At 34.5% G+C, this 16,951-nt stretch overlaps 1 protein-coding gene across 2 annotated transcripts; it reads left to right on the plus strand.

The window, feature by feature from the left end:
- Positions 1–2,175: 2,175 nt before the first annotated feature.
- Positions 2,176–16,660, plus strand: LOC126971248 (prenylated Rab acceptor protein 1). 2 transcript variants are annotated; one of them, XR_007730876.1, is made up of 7 exons: positions 2,176–2,373; positions 4,815–4,917; positions 7,042–7,145; positions 7,664–7,748; positions 9,424–9,532; positions 14,928–15,111; positions 15,530–16,660. XR_007730876.1 is itself a non-coding variant. In XM_050817445.1 (6 exons), exons 1-6 carry the CDS (start codon positions 2,276–2,278, stop codon positions 15,026–15,028), a joined length of 600 nt encoding a protein of 199 aa, XP_050673402.1. In that variant the 5' UTR covers positions 2,176–2,275; the 3' UTR covers positions 15,029–16,660. The 2 variants fall into 2 exon arrangements, 1 of the variants encoding a protein (XP_050673402.1); XM_050817445.1 differs by having other exon boundaries at positions 14,928–16,660.
- The last annotated feature ends 291 nt before the right edge of the window (positions 16,661–16,951 follow it).

Genomic DNA, 16,951 nt, shown 5'->3' on the forward strand with positions numbered 1-16,951 from the left:
CAGACAAATTTCACATAACAATAATAATTATTAGAACTTGTTCGACTTAAAGTAAACATATTTTCTCAATTCTTATTCTGACACCTAAGCGGATATAAATAATAAATTATTATTCAAATTTGCTACCAGCGTAATGCGGTCTAGGTTTTTTTGTTATCAGATGCACTTCGCTCTTATTACTGTACAATGTACATCATGCAAATAAATAGCAAAGGCGGGCTGAAATTGTTGTATATTATGCAGTACATTATATTCACACTATATATTTTGTTTTTAGAGGTCCCACAATTTAATTATGTAGGCTATGTCTAGTCTATCTATCGAAGACGACAGCCTGTACGAGATTAGTATGGCCCTAAAATAGCTTTAAAACAACAAGGCGCCGGGTGGTCATATAATAACTTTTAGAGACTGAGCGTTTGGAGGTTGAATAAAAAACAACTGCTTGAGTAGTATGAGGAACTAGCTGACCCAACAGATGTTGTTCTGTCAATAAAGGGTTCGAGAGATATGGTAAATGCGTGGGTGGGATCGTGACACGATAAACTATATATGTAAACCTTCCTTGAGCTTCAACGAATCTATTACAAATTCATTGAGATCGGTCGAATAGTTTAGGAGTTATTAGGGAAAATACAAACATACATTCTCTTTTATATATATTAACAATTTTGTTATGTTTTTAAAGTAATAACCCTCACTTCTAGGATTAATACACACTTGACTTTTGAGACTTGGTGGTACTCCTGTGCTTCAGATCCTCTAGAAGCTATTAAATTCCGTCATCCTCAAGAGCAAAATGCCACAGGCTTGGCACAGAAGTATAGTGGTGCTGTTCTTCAAAATGGGCGATAAAAGACATAGTGGCAAAAATCACGGGAGTGCTAGAGGAGTTCTTCAGATTGTTATTGTTTGTCACTTACCAGCAGTCGCATTTCAGCAGCGAACATATTACGTTAATATTTAAAATGCCACCCGCACGATTTAGATGTCTGTCATTTTACAATCACGCGTTTTGCTAGAAATTTCTTGTCTCAAAAGCCATAGTGTGTAGTAAATTGTAATCAATTACTGGGTGCAGATTTTCAAAATAGATACTTACACCTTATAGTTGAAGGTTAGAGCAAGCTTCCAACTTAAAGGCCTGCAACGCATCTCTTGACCTCTGGTGTGGCGGACGTCCATGGGCGGTTGCCCCACCACGTGAGCCCTTGCTCGAATGCTACCTTGTAAACTGTACGTTAACTTCTGTTTTATTTTCCATCAGCCATTCTTTTTTTCTTTTTCTTTTTTTTATGGAAGATGAATACAAATGATCAAATGAAAGTCACCTGATGTTAAGTGATCAACCCCACCCACATGCTTTTGCAGCATAGAAATCGCAGGAGCGTTGCCGGTCATATATATAAGTGTACGCGCTTTATTTGAAGATAAGATACCCATTCGTATCATCCTGGAATTACCGCACAAGGAAGCTCATTCCACAGCTCCTATAAAACCGCACTGTGGAGAAACGCGATACATTCCAGATGGTGGGGATTATATCCTAATTTGTGGGGTGTCGTGCAAAGGTGGAATTTGACGGCAGCAATCAGGTCCAATAACTCTTCGGAACAAATGAGAAATACGATAGAAGACACGCAATGAAGCGATGTCTCTGCGAAACATCAAGTGATCGAGCCGTTCACAGAGCTGAGAGCACTACCCCTAGTGCTCTGACAATACGAGCAGCTCTGCGTAAAAAGCACGATAAATAGATTGCGTTTTTTCCATAATACTGCACCGTTACACTTTGTAAGATTGGGTATTGTTGAGAATATATTTTACCATTGCAATTCAAATGAAGGAACTATGGATCACCTTATTTTCGACTGCCAAACATTTCTGATTGACAGACTTGTGCTGGCTAGAGAAATCAGTGACTCCAAAATTTTATGTGATTCTTCATCCCTCCCGCCTCCACTTGATCAGTTATTAAGAGACAAAAGAAGTTATAAACTATTATATAAATATATTAAGAATACAATTCTAACAATATAAAATAATGTGAAGTTGTAAGTGAACTGTGAAATGAAAAGTATACATATTTAGATAATAAAAAAAGACTTGACTTAAAGGTCTTAGTTACCAGGTTATAAAATCCCAAAAAAAAAAATTTGTATTTTTGTAATTTGACAGTTGACACGAATCTTGAAGAATCACGAAACAAATTTATATCAAGTAAACTTATAACTAATTTGATTATACATCCATCTAATAACTATAGAATTTAATAATGTCTGAGAAAGTTAATATAGAAATTGAACTTCCGGGAGAAATCAACGCAACAACTGAGAAAAAGGGTTTTCAAAAGTATGTGTATGATATGGAACTGTAAGTCGTACCTAAAACAATAATATTATTGAAAAATTACATGTTTTAGGTATAGTTACTAAGTTTTTCTTATCGAATTTCTATCTAATATGAAGTATATTGGATAGCAATGATCAAGATCTCAATCAATGAAAAACCAATCGTGGTTGGTTCTCATTGTTATTTGTTTCCATTTCAGTTTTATTTTCGTTTGGCCGATTTTCACATATCCAATCATTTATTTACATGATATTCAATCATTTTTGTTTTTGGAAATGATATAGTGCATTCCAACACATGTTAACTTTTTAATGTACCAACACTGTTGGACAAAATTTACAGGAACTTGAACTTTTTTATAAGAGAAGTGAACTAACATTTAACTAAAATTTAAAATAATTGTTCAGTAAACTATTTTTTCATAATTTTTGATAAAATCAGTATTAAGTAGTCCCTCTTGCTGACAATACTGAATGCATGTGTCATGGAATACTTTTAATTAATTAATTAATTGAACTCAGTGACATTTGGTTCCATTCTGCATCAAATTTAGTTTTGAGGTTCCAAAAGTTTGCTGATGCTGTATTTCTTTATTGGACTTAGGTTTCATGAGTGTATTGTCACTCCAAAACTGGGAATTCAACCTCAGCATGATACTCTTAAACTACTGGCACAGAGTGAGTTTAAGCATTATCATGCATAACAAGGCCATATGTTTAAAAATAGCTCTATATGTGCTTGCAAGCAAATAGCACCTCATACTCTAAACATAGCTCTCTCAACAATTTTACTCTAAGAGTGTCTTTATCTGAGTCATACAGAAACTAAGATAGTATGGGCTTATCAGTAAAGAGTACTTTTCTCCAAGCTAATTGGAAGCATACCAATTTAGCTGCAATTGGGCTAAGGGCTGCTGGTGGGCAATTATGCTCATTTATCAGATGCCTAATTAACCTCTAGTCGAAAGTGTTTCGGATCTGAAGATCGCAATGAAGTTCGCAATTAGACATTTTTTCTTTCGTTTACCTTATTCCCAAATTCACTTGTGCCTATGGTTCCGACACGAAAACCGTCCTTTGATAAATTCCTTTAGATCATAATTATCATTTAAGATGCATTCTGTATATCCAAGAGCGTGTGGTGTGCAGGTGTGTGCTATGATTATGTGTATACAAATTTAAATTTGCACCAAAATTTATGGACAATGCGGGACTCGAACCCTCGCCCCTCAGGTTCCATCCAAGCGCTCTTACCTGGGTTTCTTTCAGTGTGATCGTGTGGCACCCAAACATCGAAGTCTTTTCAAATGGTTCAATATCTTTGACATATAAACTCCCGGATTCAAAACGCATCAATCTTACATTATAATTTATAAGTCTAGAGCGTCTTGCTGTTAGGCAACAGGACAGGTTTATTACTTTATTGTGCCTGACCAGCTACGTTTTATATCTGCGATACGTAGGTATGTGAGTTTGTTTTAGTGCATTGCTGTAAATGGAGTTTAACAGTTCGCCGCAATTTTTTTCGACGTTTTCACAGCTGTCACAGCTTATATATGCCTTTAAATTATCTAAGGCTTAAACCATCTTGTTCTATATTTAATTTTACTGATACTGTATTAGGTCCATAAACGTCACAACTTTTTTGCGCGGATTCCGTTACATCTTTTACATTTGTATGATAATTTTTGTAAATGTATCTAATTACTTCATTAGATTCTCTCATTTTGACAAAAAAACTGGAAACAACATTTTACTAATTTGGTTTTTTTTTTCGAAATTTAACCTATTTAATATTATCAAATTCAGTCAGAAACCAATAAGTACAATGCGAAAAAAGAGATTTTATTACTAGTTTAAATGTGCCTTCTATTTACAAATGATTTTTCCACCAACCCCTGTATTCTTCTGAGTTGTGCCAGTGTTACCAGAGTAGCACAACTCAGAATATTTATTTCACAGACGATCACAATCGTTATTTCAGAGGCTGTGGCTCGCTTGATGTTTCTTCGACACTTGTCCCATATTTCTGCCCTCATAGTACTCTTGTACAATCATCCACCTAGTCCTGTCTTTTAGTCAGTCCTCCTCATGCGGAATCCGATTCGTGCCTGTGTGCTCTTAACCTTACAACAAGTTGTCTGATAGACACTTCTTCAATGTCGTAAAATATGCTCAAAACAAGAGATGAGAAAAAATGATGAATGAGTAATAATCTAATAAAACATTGCATCTATTTATTTCATTAAACTAATATCAAAATTTGTGTATTGTGTGATAAAGCCATGGCAACCCTAAAATGGTTTAAGCTTAAAGGCCGGCAACGCTCCTGTAATTCCTCTGGTGTTGCAAGAGAATCGCTTAACACCAGGTGACCGGTACGCTCGTTTGTCCTCCTTTTTCCATAAAAAAAGCCTTTGGAAGCTATCACTAATAATATAATTTTTTTGCGATGTATTTCAGATTATTCCAACATGTTCGTAGTGGGGCAGCACCCGCATTGGTTATGGGGGTCCTGGCCAATCGAAGGCCATGGACACAATTTGTGGCCACAGAAAATTTTAAGGTAATTATCATATAGCATAAGGTTGCAGACTTAAAGGGGTGTAGAAGTACAATTATTTCATTAGGCCCCAAATAAATCTTATTTGAGCAGAGGATAGATAAATAATGCTGATCCCGTATGTAGTTAAAAATGCAGATTTATAGAGCTTCGAATTATATAAAATAATGTGCGAAATATATAACAATTGGCGAAGTTATGATCAAAATACTAGCGAATTTCACTGAGTCGCCACCATAATGACCTGTGACGTCACAATGATGCGGACGGTCGCCGTTACCCGTTGGCAGCGATAAGGCAGTCAATATTTTGTTTGGTTAGTTGTGAATAAAAAAAAAATAAGTGTCTGATTTGTGTCAAATTCGCCTTTTCTGTGTATAAATTATATTATATTGCCGAAATGTACAAACACTAATAAAATAAATAATAAAAAAAGCGCGTACACCTTCCTTAAAGGCCGGCAACGCTCTTGTGATTCCTCTGGTGTTGCAAGAGAATGTGGGCGGCGGTGATCACTTAACACCAGGTGACCCGTACGCTCGTTTGTCCTCCTATTCCATAAAAAAAAAAAAAATTAGATTTTAATATTATGGAATTTTCTATAACTTTACTCGTTTATTGATGAATATGAATGTTTGTTTCCGACTAATGTATATTAATTAGATCTAACTATTTACAATACATTAAATATATTATTGCCTTGCACCCTTAGTTCAGGCCATGCCTAGATAATTGTGTTAGTGTGTCAATATTTTTATAATAATAATAATAATATTGACACACTTTTTACACAAATTGTCTTGCCCCAAGTTAAGCATATATAGCCTGTGTTATGGGTTACAAGACAATGATGTATTTAATACAATATACTTACTTTAACATACATAAATTCATATAAACATACATACATCATTTAAACATCCATTACTCGGAAACAAACATCCATATTCGTCATATAAATGCTTGCACCTACCGGGATTCGAACCCGGGACCTCTAGCTTAGTAGGTAGGATCGCTAACCACTTGGCTATACAGGTCGTATTATAGATTAATATCTAGTATATTTATTTTCTGATTCAAAATTTTTTGCTCTGTTGAGAATTATTCTAATTCTATAATTATGAAAACAGAAATGAGAGTTATCATAATAATTGTATAAGAGAGGCAATCATAAAAAAAGAATGCTGGGAGAGTTTCTTGCGCCACTTCTCTCTCAGAGTGCCATTTGTTTCCAATGCGGTAGTAATATAAATAGTAAGAAAATAAATACCTTATATGCTACTTTATAATGTTCTGATTTATAAAATAAGTTTCAGTATATTTTTAAAATACATATTTTTCTCCCCCTTTTTATTAGCTTCACCTGTATGTTTGTAACCGACTTGGGCGCGATTTTGACCCACTTTAAACGGCTAGATTTCGTTCAAACTATGTAGATTTATCGAGGACCGATGACATTACACTAATTTGAGAAGATTATTCCATTATTCAATATGCAAAATAAGATTTTTGCCAATTTATATAATTTTAGAATAAATAAATCACTAATAAGCACCATCTAGTAATTTATTGTAAACTACAAAGGAACCGCGCGACATGTCAAGACAGTTCCACAAAATTATAGTATCTAATTCGTTTAGAAGCGAATAGATGGCGGTGAATTTGTGTTTGTTTAAACGCGTAAGGCAATTATGAAATGATATCATGGATTATACTCGTATACAAATGATTCTGTAATGATGAAGTAATGTTTTTATTTACGAAAAGATGGCGCTGTTTAAGTATTCTGTTTCCATTATAAATTATTAATCCGTGATTTAACTGAGCTACTTATTATAAGAGCTAGTTCGGTGATCTCCGGCTAGCTGAATTAAGTGATCTTCCAATTAACTAAAATATTTTTATTCGATTCTGCATAAAAAAAATATATTTCTATGTAAAAAAAAAAGCGTGGGGTGCTTTTTAAGATATTATTAAAATAATAATTCTTCTACACGTGGGGTGTACTTTTGTTTATAATGAAATATATTTTTTTTTAAATTTATTTTCTATTTTTTAGTTGAATTTTATATAAAGCGTGTTTTATAGTTTTTTTTTAACTATTATTTTATTTGGTATTTCTTTTAGTCACCACCATCTATACCGAGACTATCCAGAAGATTCTATCGGAATGTCGAGTACTTTCAAGCAAACTACTTAATTGTGTTTCTGGGGTTGTTTGCATACTGTTTGTGAGTATTATCCGTTTTCACATTGATTTGTTGTAATAGAATTATTTACTTGTTAGTAAAAACTACTTCTACAGAAAAAAAAAACAGAACGAGGAAACGTCTCTACCATTTTCCGATCTGAATTATCAATTTATTTTTCCACTTACAAACAAGCTGTGGAATGAGCTTCCTTGTGCGATGTTCCCAGGACGATTTTATTGTGAATATATATATTTATTTAGAATATAAAACCCACAAAAGAATAGGAGAAGATGTATCGCGTTATAAATACATGAAGACACACATTGAAACATTATATTTCATAACACACATTGAATTCGGATCTCTAATTGGCGGTGCCAATAGGGTGTGTAGAGTAGTTCTAGAAGAGATTCTATGGCACAAATGATGTCGTTTGTCTATAAATTATGAAACCAAAATGTAAAAAATTATGATAACACCACATAATAAAGAATTATTTTAATTGTAATAGTAGCCAGTACAGCGATATATTTATCTGTTTAACTTACATATTACAGAATCACATCTCCACTTCTTCTCATTGCGATGGTTGCTAGCTTCTTCGGCTATAAGAAACTAACTGCTGGTCCAAACACTTGGAAGGTAAATAGCAATGATTTTACTATAATTTTAAGAAGTTTTGTTTTACATAAATAATATTTCACTGGGACACCACAACCGCAACCAGTCGCCGCTTCAACAAAATGTATACAGCTCTATAGAGATTTTCTCACCTGGTGTCCATTTGGTTACGCAACCACGGGACCAGCTCGGACGCGTCATGACTCTGGTGTCAAGTTTGGTAGATTACGGACACCACGGTGAAATATAGCTCTAATTGTTATAGTTCGTGCCGTTCCAACTGATATTATAATACACTAACCTACCTACAAAATGTAGAAAAACTGTTTATTGCTCTGTCAAAATTTATACTCTGCACAAGCTAGAATGGAGATGGAACTTTGCCTTTTGATTGGTGATTATGAAAGTATGCCTAGTTCAAATATCAATATGACGTCACTATATGGCGGCCTGTCCCAATGTCATCGTGCGGGGATTCTACCTACACATAATTCGAGATTGTATATTATTACATTATAATAAGATTATGTGATAAGTTCTATTATAAATGTTTTTCTTTTTATATAGCATAGGTTTCACCAAAAAAATTATGTCAGTGTTCTGTTCTCCCTAAAAAGTTATTCCCTGTTTTTCGCATTCATACAAACTTTTATCTCGTAGAAAAATTAATCACAGCAAAATTTTTTTTCAGCCCATTGTAAGTGTCTTTTAATTTTTTTACGACACCTGTATTATATGCAATGTAAAATTATTTAAATATAATAAAAAATATAAATCCTAAATAAATTAATAAGAACTATTAATTTATTTAGGATTTATAATAGGATAAACCTAGATATTATTATTCAGAGATCTTGAGTGGTAAAGTTTGTACAAAAAAGCAGATATTTGGGTTATAATGAATGTATCTTGAAATTTGTTTTTTCTGCTTCGATAGAAACCTAGATACAATGCACACAATACCTATCAGTACTTTTAAGCATGATGAGTTATAAACGCTATACACGTACGAGCGTTTTTATGAAAAACATGACGGGTTAGCCTGTGGTTTTGTATCTTTTTTTTTATGAAAATAAGGGACAAGACGAGCGGGAGCAGGACGTTCAGCTGATGGTAATTGATACGCCCTGCCCATAACAATGCAGTGCCGCTCAGTATTCTTGAAAAACCCCAAGAATGGCATTACAACTGCGCTCGTCACCTTGAGACATAAGATGTTAAGTCTCATTTGCCCAGTAATTTCACTAGCTACGGCGCCCTTCAGACCGAAACACAGTAATGCTTACACATAACTGCTTCACGGTAGAAATAGCCGCCGTTATGGTACCCATAATCTAGCCGGCATCCTTTGCAAAGGAGCCTCCCACTGGTATCTGTACTTACATTAAATTATTATCAACCTCATGCTTCTCTGTGAGCTTCCAACAACAAGCCGGGACCTCATCTTATCTATGGGTTTATTTGTTTGTAACGGCTTACTCACGGTTTTTCGGAGTTGGTACCGGCTTGAGGGTGAGTGTTCGCGGTCATGTTCCCGTCTCATACTGCGGATTTGCGCTCGCAGTTTGCGGCTTGACAGGGCGGGGAGCGCGGGGTTCGGCCGTGATGTTGACCCGCACGGTAGCACTACAACTATTGTGTCACTATTGATGTCCACGTTCTCTATTTGTGTTTCTAGCTTGTTTTCTTTCAATAGATTGGCGGATGGGAACTGAGTAAGACCCAGCAGTACACAGTCGCAGCAGGTTGCTCCATGGTTGTCATGTGGCTGGCAGGCGCAGGAGCAGTTCTTTTCTGGGTCCTAGGTACTGTATTTTCTAATTTATAGTTTTTTATTATTTAAAAGGAGGACAAACGAGCGTTCGGGTCACCTTGTGTAAAGTGATCACAGCCGCCCACAATCTCTTGCAACACCAGAAGAATCACAGGAGCGTTGCCGGCCTTTAAGGAAGGTGTAAGCGCTTTTTTTTAAGGTACCCATGTCGTATCGTCTCGGAAACACCGCAAGGAAGCTCATTGTGGTATGTGGAAGAAAGGTCCTTGAAAACCGTACTGTGGAAGAACGCCACACATCCAGATGGTGGGGATGATATCCTAATTTGTGGTATGCCGTACGAAGGTGGTGTTGTACGAAGTAACATGACTTTTGACAATCTAATATATAAAATTCTCGTGTCATGGTGTTAAACTTTGAACTCCTCCGAAACGGCTTGACCGATTCTCATGAAATTTTGAGTGCATATTGGGTAGGTCTGAGAATCGGATAACATCTATTTTTCATCCCCCTAAATGTTAAGGGTGGTCCACATATTTTTTTTTAATTTTATTGACTTTTTTTTTTTCAGATTTTTTTTTAATTTGTTTGATTATGACTCAGCATTAAAAATACATACAACTTCAATAATTTTCATCCATCTACGGCCAGCAGTTACTTTTAATATCGGCAATACAACGCTTGCTGGGTCAGCTAGTTATTATATAAAGTTTATAACAAAATGGCGGCGTCATAGACATCTGTCTCATTGTGTCAAGTACTATCTCTTTCTATCGATAGAAACGTGCGTCGCTACAATTTATTTAACTCAAACGATTCCATTGGTTTCTTATGCGTATTTTAAAATGCAATAGACCTTTTTATGGTAAAAAATTAAAATGGCTGCCCGTCTAAGTGTATTTTTTTAAGTACGAGTAGCGAAAGTTTTAAGCAATAGTAAGTTTCAAGCACATTTATCGATGATATTAACTTATTTTTCTCTAACAAAACATTTGTTTCCATATTGTTTGATTTCTCAACAACTAGTTTGGCTACTTGAAAGGTCACAGTAGGATTCAAACCTACAAACGAGAGATTGTGGATGGCGTTGATCACTTTACACCAGGTGACCCGTACGGTCGTTTGTCTTGCTTTTCCATAAATAAATAAAAACAATTCAAAACTCTAGTCACAATGCCGAAAAGTTTCACTCCGGGTAATAAATTATTAATTTTCAATAAAATGGTTGGTACTGGAGTACTACAGTGTGTTGACCGCTGATTTTATTTTACTGGCTCATCATAAGAGGATTTTCCCCGATGCCAGTAAGTAGTAAAATTAATAATTAAATTAAAATACAAAAAACAAATTTTCATCGAAACTAATTATCAAAATTGAATAAGAAAAAAGAAAACAGTCTGTTTAGATTACGTACTTTGACCCCGAGGAGCGACAACGTAGCTCACGGCGGCGAATTGGCTGTTACTTCTCTTCTCGTAAAAAAACTCTTAACAATAACATAATTATTAGCGAAGAAATGAAAATTGATTGAAACATTTCACTTGTACTTTAAGAAAGTTAAATTAATAAATACAACTTTAACTTTTTCAATAAAAAACTTGAAACAATCGCGGGCTGCGTAAAGCACTCGCTTGGGCACTCCAGACGTCGTACACACATTCCTAAAGCTCGCGTTAAACTGAATAACAAATTACAAATACTTAAATAAAATGGCGAAAATAAATAAAGGCGTAAATAGGGCATACCCCACAATTCTAGTTTATCGATACTTTATTTACAATTACTAACCAGCAATCTAAACAAGGCATTAAAAACTAGTAGTTTTCTGTTATTCGAATGTTTTAATATTTCTGACAATTAATAAATTAATGAATGGATAAGCTTTGTAAAAAAATAGTTTATTTTTGTAAGTTCAATACTTACGAAACCACTGTTTTCTGAGTGATTTCCTGAGCAGCGAACAAGTGGGAGGCTCCTTTGCACAGGATGCCGGCTAGATTATTTTATTTTTATTTATTTTATTTATTTATTAACATGCACAGAATTTTACTTAATTAAGATAACAACACACTTATGTTTTTATTGCATACATAAAATAGTAGAAAAATTAGTAAGCATAGATTTAAGATCCTGTTTGGGTAATATTATTAAAGATATCTCTTTCAAGAATAATTTTCTTAAAGTTTGAGGAAGCGAAAATATCTAAGGAATCCTTGTTATACTGATCATACAGGGTATACATTCGTGACAACGGGCAGAATTTTCTTAGATTAGTGCGACAATTTGGTAATGAAAATAAGATTTGTCGCTGACATGATCTTGGAATTCTATTTGGTATATGAAATGTAACTTTGCTGAGCAAGTCGGGACAGTTAATTAGGCCAGTGCATATTTTTTTTAGAAATACTAGGTCCAAATAATTTCTTCGTTCTTCTCGGGAGTTCATGTGGAAATATGATAGTGGTTCTTCATATGTTTTAATCTTTTTAAGAACTTCATGACCAAACGCAAGATGCCGTACCTTCTTTTTTTGGACACGCTCAAGTCTAGCAACATTTACTTTATAATGTGGCGACCAAACAACACTGCAGTACTCTAAATGACTTCTCACCAAACAGTTGTACATAATTTTTTTAGTCCCAATGTCTTTAAAATTCTTTGCCTCTCTTAAAACAAACCCTAATAATTTTAAAGCTTTATGTACGATTTAAAAGTGTTAAAATTCAATTTGGTATCAAAATGAATTCCAAGATCACGTATACACGTGACTTCTTCCAACATGACTCCATTTAAGTGATACGACGTAGGCAGCACATTCTTATTTTTCTTAAATTTAATATATTTGCATTTTCTTACATTAAGTGACATATCGTTAAGCTCGCACCAATTTTCCAAACTATCAAGTTCTTCCTGCAGATGATATGAATCCTTCAGTGACTTGATAACTTTACAGTCCTTGAGATCGTCAGCAAAAAGATAAACTTTGGAATACTTAAAACACTCAGAGATATCATTAATAAACACATTAAGAGGTGCGGTCCGAGATGCGATCCCTGTGGGATTCCTGAGGTCGCTATGTATGATTCCGAAGTATACCCATTGATAACCACTCTTAGTTGCCTATTGCTGAGATATGAGCGAAAACAACTCAACAAGGGATCCGACACTCCATACTTCTGCAATTTGTATAATAAAAATTTCTTGATTGACGGTGTCGAAAGCCCTGCTGAAGTCGGTGTATACGGCATCAATTTGTGCTTTACCATCGACTGCTTCCACAATTTCTTCAGTATACTCAATAAGATTTGTTGCTGTCGACTTGTTTTTAATGAAACCATGTTGCCGAGTATCAATTAATTGCGATAATTGCCACGTGATTTTTTCACAAATAAAAGATTCAAATATTTTAGCTAAGATAGATTTTTATCCATAGCTATTTTTAGCTATGGGTCTATAATTCGAAACCAAGGATTTGTCTCCATCCTTATAAACGGGTACTATCTTTGTTTCTTTCCAAACCTTTGGAAAGATCCCGTTTTGAATAGAAGTGTTAAATATTATTGCTAAAGGAACAGATAGTTCAGCAGCTAATTTGATCAAAAACACAGGTGGAATACCATCTGGGCCCGCACACTTCGCTTTGTCTAGTCCTATTACAGCTTTTTCGATTTGGTTGTGAGTGATATGTACAGTACGCAGAACGTTATTGCTCTCACATATAACATTTTCATCGTTCAGACGTTTTAGTGAAGGCCTTATATAAACCGATTAGAAATGTGAAGCAAATAAATTTGAAATGGTATTACTTTTATCTGAACTTTCATGACCATAAGACATTTCTGCCGGATAGTTACTTAAACCACCCCTTTTCATTTTTAGATAACTCCAGAAATATTTTGGGTTACATTTAATTTGAGCTTCGACAAAGGAAATATATGAAGTGTAGCAATTTTGTATTAACATGTCGCATCGCCTTTTCAATATTTTGTATTGAATTTCATCCATTGGATTATTATATTTTTATAATTTTCATTTTTAATTTATATTTTTCTCTTAGTCTTTTGATAAGCGCATTCGAGTACCAAGGAGGATATTTCACACTTTTAGGTCTAATTTTTGGGACATATTTATTAATTTTACTATCAATATGGTTATAAAGTGAAGAAACCATCTCATCTACTGTCAGAGAACGAAAAGTTTCCTCCCAATTAATTCTGTTTAATTCTATAGCAATGTTAGTATAATCAGCCTTAAAAAAGTTTAATTTTTCTACATTATTGTACTTCAAAAAATTTATGTTTTTTTAAAAGATATCGAAAATTCAAATTGAGGATGATGTGGATCTATTTTAGATATAACATGAGATGCATTCTGTAGGTGAACACAAAAGGGCATTCGTGACAAAAGCAAGTCAAGTATCCGGTTATTTAAATTAGGCAAATTGTTAAATTGTTTTAAATCGTTATCCATTATAAAGTCCCAAAGCATTCTTTGCATATTACACGAAATATGAGATGGGGAATCGATTAATGATCCATTATTGTCAAACCACTGTAAGGTGCCTAGATTAAAGTCTCCTAGCACCATAACGTATACTTCTAGTTCTAAAACCCTGCCAGCATTGGCAATAAAGTGTTCAAGTACATTTGGTTTCAGTGGTGATGGCAAATATACGGCACACAGACAAATATTAATATTTTTATTATTTACCGAAATATTTAGTTTAATTATGGATACCACAACGGCGCCTATTTCTGCCGTGAAGCAGTAATGTGTTAGCAGTACTGTGTTTGGGTCTGAAGGGCGCTGTAGCTAGTGAAATTACTGGGCAAATGAGACCTAACATCTTATGTCTCAAGGTGACAAGCGCAGTTGTAGTGCCGCTCAGAATTTTTGGGGTTTTTCAAGAATCTTCATATAATTGAGATTATATATTAAAATTTATCTAATTCTCGTCCACTTCAGTAGAAATATGAGTAACAAAAGGCTTGGTAGCTGAAGTATGATACAAATGGTCTAGTCACATACGGCTGTTCCCAATATTCTATCTTACTTGAGATAAAAATCGTAACTATCGTTGACTTTTCAATCCCAATAAATTTATCGACGGTAACTCACCTTATCCGTGCACGACGTATAGCTTACCAGCGATATAAAGCTTGTATGGAAATTGCAATTCACGCGTCCCAATATAAGGCGATAAGAATGACTTATCGGGTATATTGTGAGAGCTTCACATTATTGACAGCTAATAACTGATAGTACAAGGTAGTAATTTATCTCTATCTGTAGATACTATATTGGGAACGGCCGCTAGTGTACCAACTAACGTCAGGATGTCGATTCGCAAAGTAACTTCAAAAAAAACTAGCGAAAATATTCGACCAACTCGACTCACACTTGACTCAATTGTTAATAATTTTCAGGTGCGACAGTGACAGTAGTAGCTCTGCACGCCAGCTTGTTTGATGCAGAGACGTTACCGCCTTCAGATCCTGATTCGTTTCCGCTGATCGAGCAAGTGTGACGTCACGAACTGCCGATATAACTTACTATTGGCTACTTGACTGTTTTTCCAAAAGGGTTATATAATCTACAATTATTTATTAGGTACCGCTCACATCATTTTTTTAGCGAGTAAATATTTAAATTTATAAAATAATATATTTCTTAATAAATTTTAATGTTTCGCGCAGTCATTGATGAAGGCACATTATAACAAGCAACAAAATACTGTTCTATACGGTACTAAGAAAAGAAAACGGATGTTTGATATAATGTGACGTCACGCACAACGGACAAGATGGTCGTCGCGTTTAGGTTATTTAAGTAAACAGATAAATAATCCCAAACTACTTACACAATTTTTAAAATACTTGTAAGTTTTGCTAAAGAAATATTTTAAAACTAGCTGATACCCACGACTTCGTCCGCGTACACATGACTGACGGAGTGCTATTAGAAATCGTTGTTTCTTAAAACTTTAATCATTTTATATGAAATTATTATATCGCAATATTTTTTTAAGGTAAGGGCCAAGTGTTTAAGAAATAAAAATAAGAAGACTTAATTGAAATCTATTCAGTAGTTTTTCCGTGATGCGAGCGCAAATGAACCGTGAACCTCTATAAGTCGTGCCAATAAAGAAAATGAATGAATTTGGATAACCTTCATAGCGGGAATTAAATAACCGCACAAATATTGTCGATGTGGCTTATTTTGACAATCGAGGCATAGCTTATACAAAAGATTCCATCTATTCCTCATCATTTATTTTTACAATCTTTTCTCGTGATGGACACCTTACTTTGTTTTGTGAGAGCATCTTGATTATTATCATATTGATCTACATTTGTTTCAGCCAGGCGTTGTTTTATTATATTCTACTTTTTTTATGATAATAAGGGACGAGACGAGCAGGACGTTCAGCTGATGGTAATTGATACGCCCTGCCCATTACAATGCAGTGCCGCTAAGGATTCTTGAAAAACTCAAAAATTCTGATCGGCACTACAATTGCACTCGGCACCTTAAGACATAAGATGTTAAGTCTCATTTGCCCAGTAATTTGCGCCGTTGTGGTACCCATAATCTAGCCGGCATCCTGTGCAAAGGAGTTCCGTTCGATTTAAGTCGCTATTGTATGTTGGCAATCACAAGACCACACAATTTTTCGGAGAACGGTTTGTTGTTAAAAAGAGTCCAGTTTTGTCCAATCTTCCTCAAAAATAAATTTGTGTTCTTTCATCCATTCTATAATTTCATTTTTATGCATCCACTTTTTTTATTTCATTTGTTGGAGCTATGTGTGTATGCATTGCATTGCGTCCACTACGTGTGTGTGCGAGTATAGAATCCGATATGATGTGAAAAGGATAGCAATATCTATTAATATTTTCCTTATAGGCACGACTAATATATCAATTTATTTAAAAAGATTATTGTTTAGTTATTTAAGGTAACATCTTATACCATTTAATATTTTATTGTAACAACTATCAAGTAGTCAATTGCACAAGATAACACTTAAGTGGGGATACTTAAATAATATCTGGATTTTAATAATAATATATCTTTTAATAATGTTTATAGTACTAACTTATAATTAATTTATTAATATATATTATACTGTGTGTAAATAAAATTATTTTTAGTTGAATGATTGATCTACTTTACAGTTGATAACCTGCTCAACCCCAATAATTGGATATTAGATAATTGACTTGAGATGTCGCTCTTTCAAATATAAACAATTTGTTTCGCGACCTCTCGGGTTCCGTCCGAGCGCTCTTTCCAACTGAGCCAACCGTTCGAGCACGCATGGGACGTAAACTTTCGTATATCTTGTTCAACTCTCTAGGTAAGAAAAGTGAATAAAATATTGGTAAAAAGCACTTTTTGACACTGCGTACTTACATATAAGAGCAATCGTTCATAGTCTTCATGATTT

The sequence above is a fragment of the Leptidea sinapis genome, chromosome 23 (assembly GCF_905404315.1).
Source record: "Leptidea sinapis chromosome 23, ilLepSina1.1, whole genome shotgun sequence".
Lineage (NCBI taxonomy): Eukaryota > Metazoa > Arthropoda > Insecta > Lepidoptera > Pieridae > Leptidea > Leptidea sinapis.

Bases quoted from the DNA above. Each gene is read 5' to 3' on its own strand.
- LOC126971248 (XM_050817445.1), top strand. From the start codon at position 2,276: ATGTCTGAGAAAGTTAATATAGAAATTGAACTTCCGGGAGAAATCAAC. The intron at 2,374-4,814 runs GTAAGTCGTACC...GATGTATTTCAG, and splicing joins TATGTGTATGATATGGAACT to ATTATTCCAACATGTTCGTA. The intron at 9,533-14,927 runs GTACTGTATTTT...AATAATTTTCAG, and splicing joins AGTTCTTTTCTGGGTCCTAG to GTGCGACAGTGACAGTAGTA.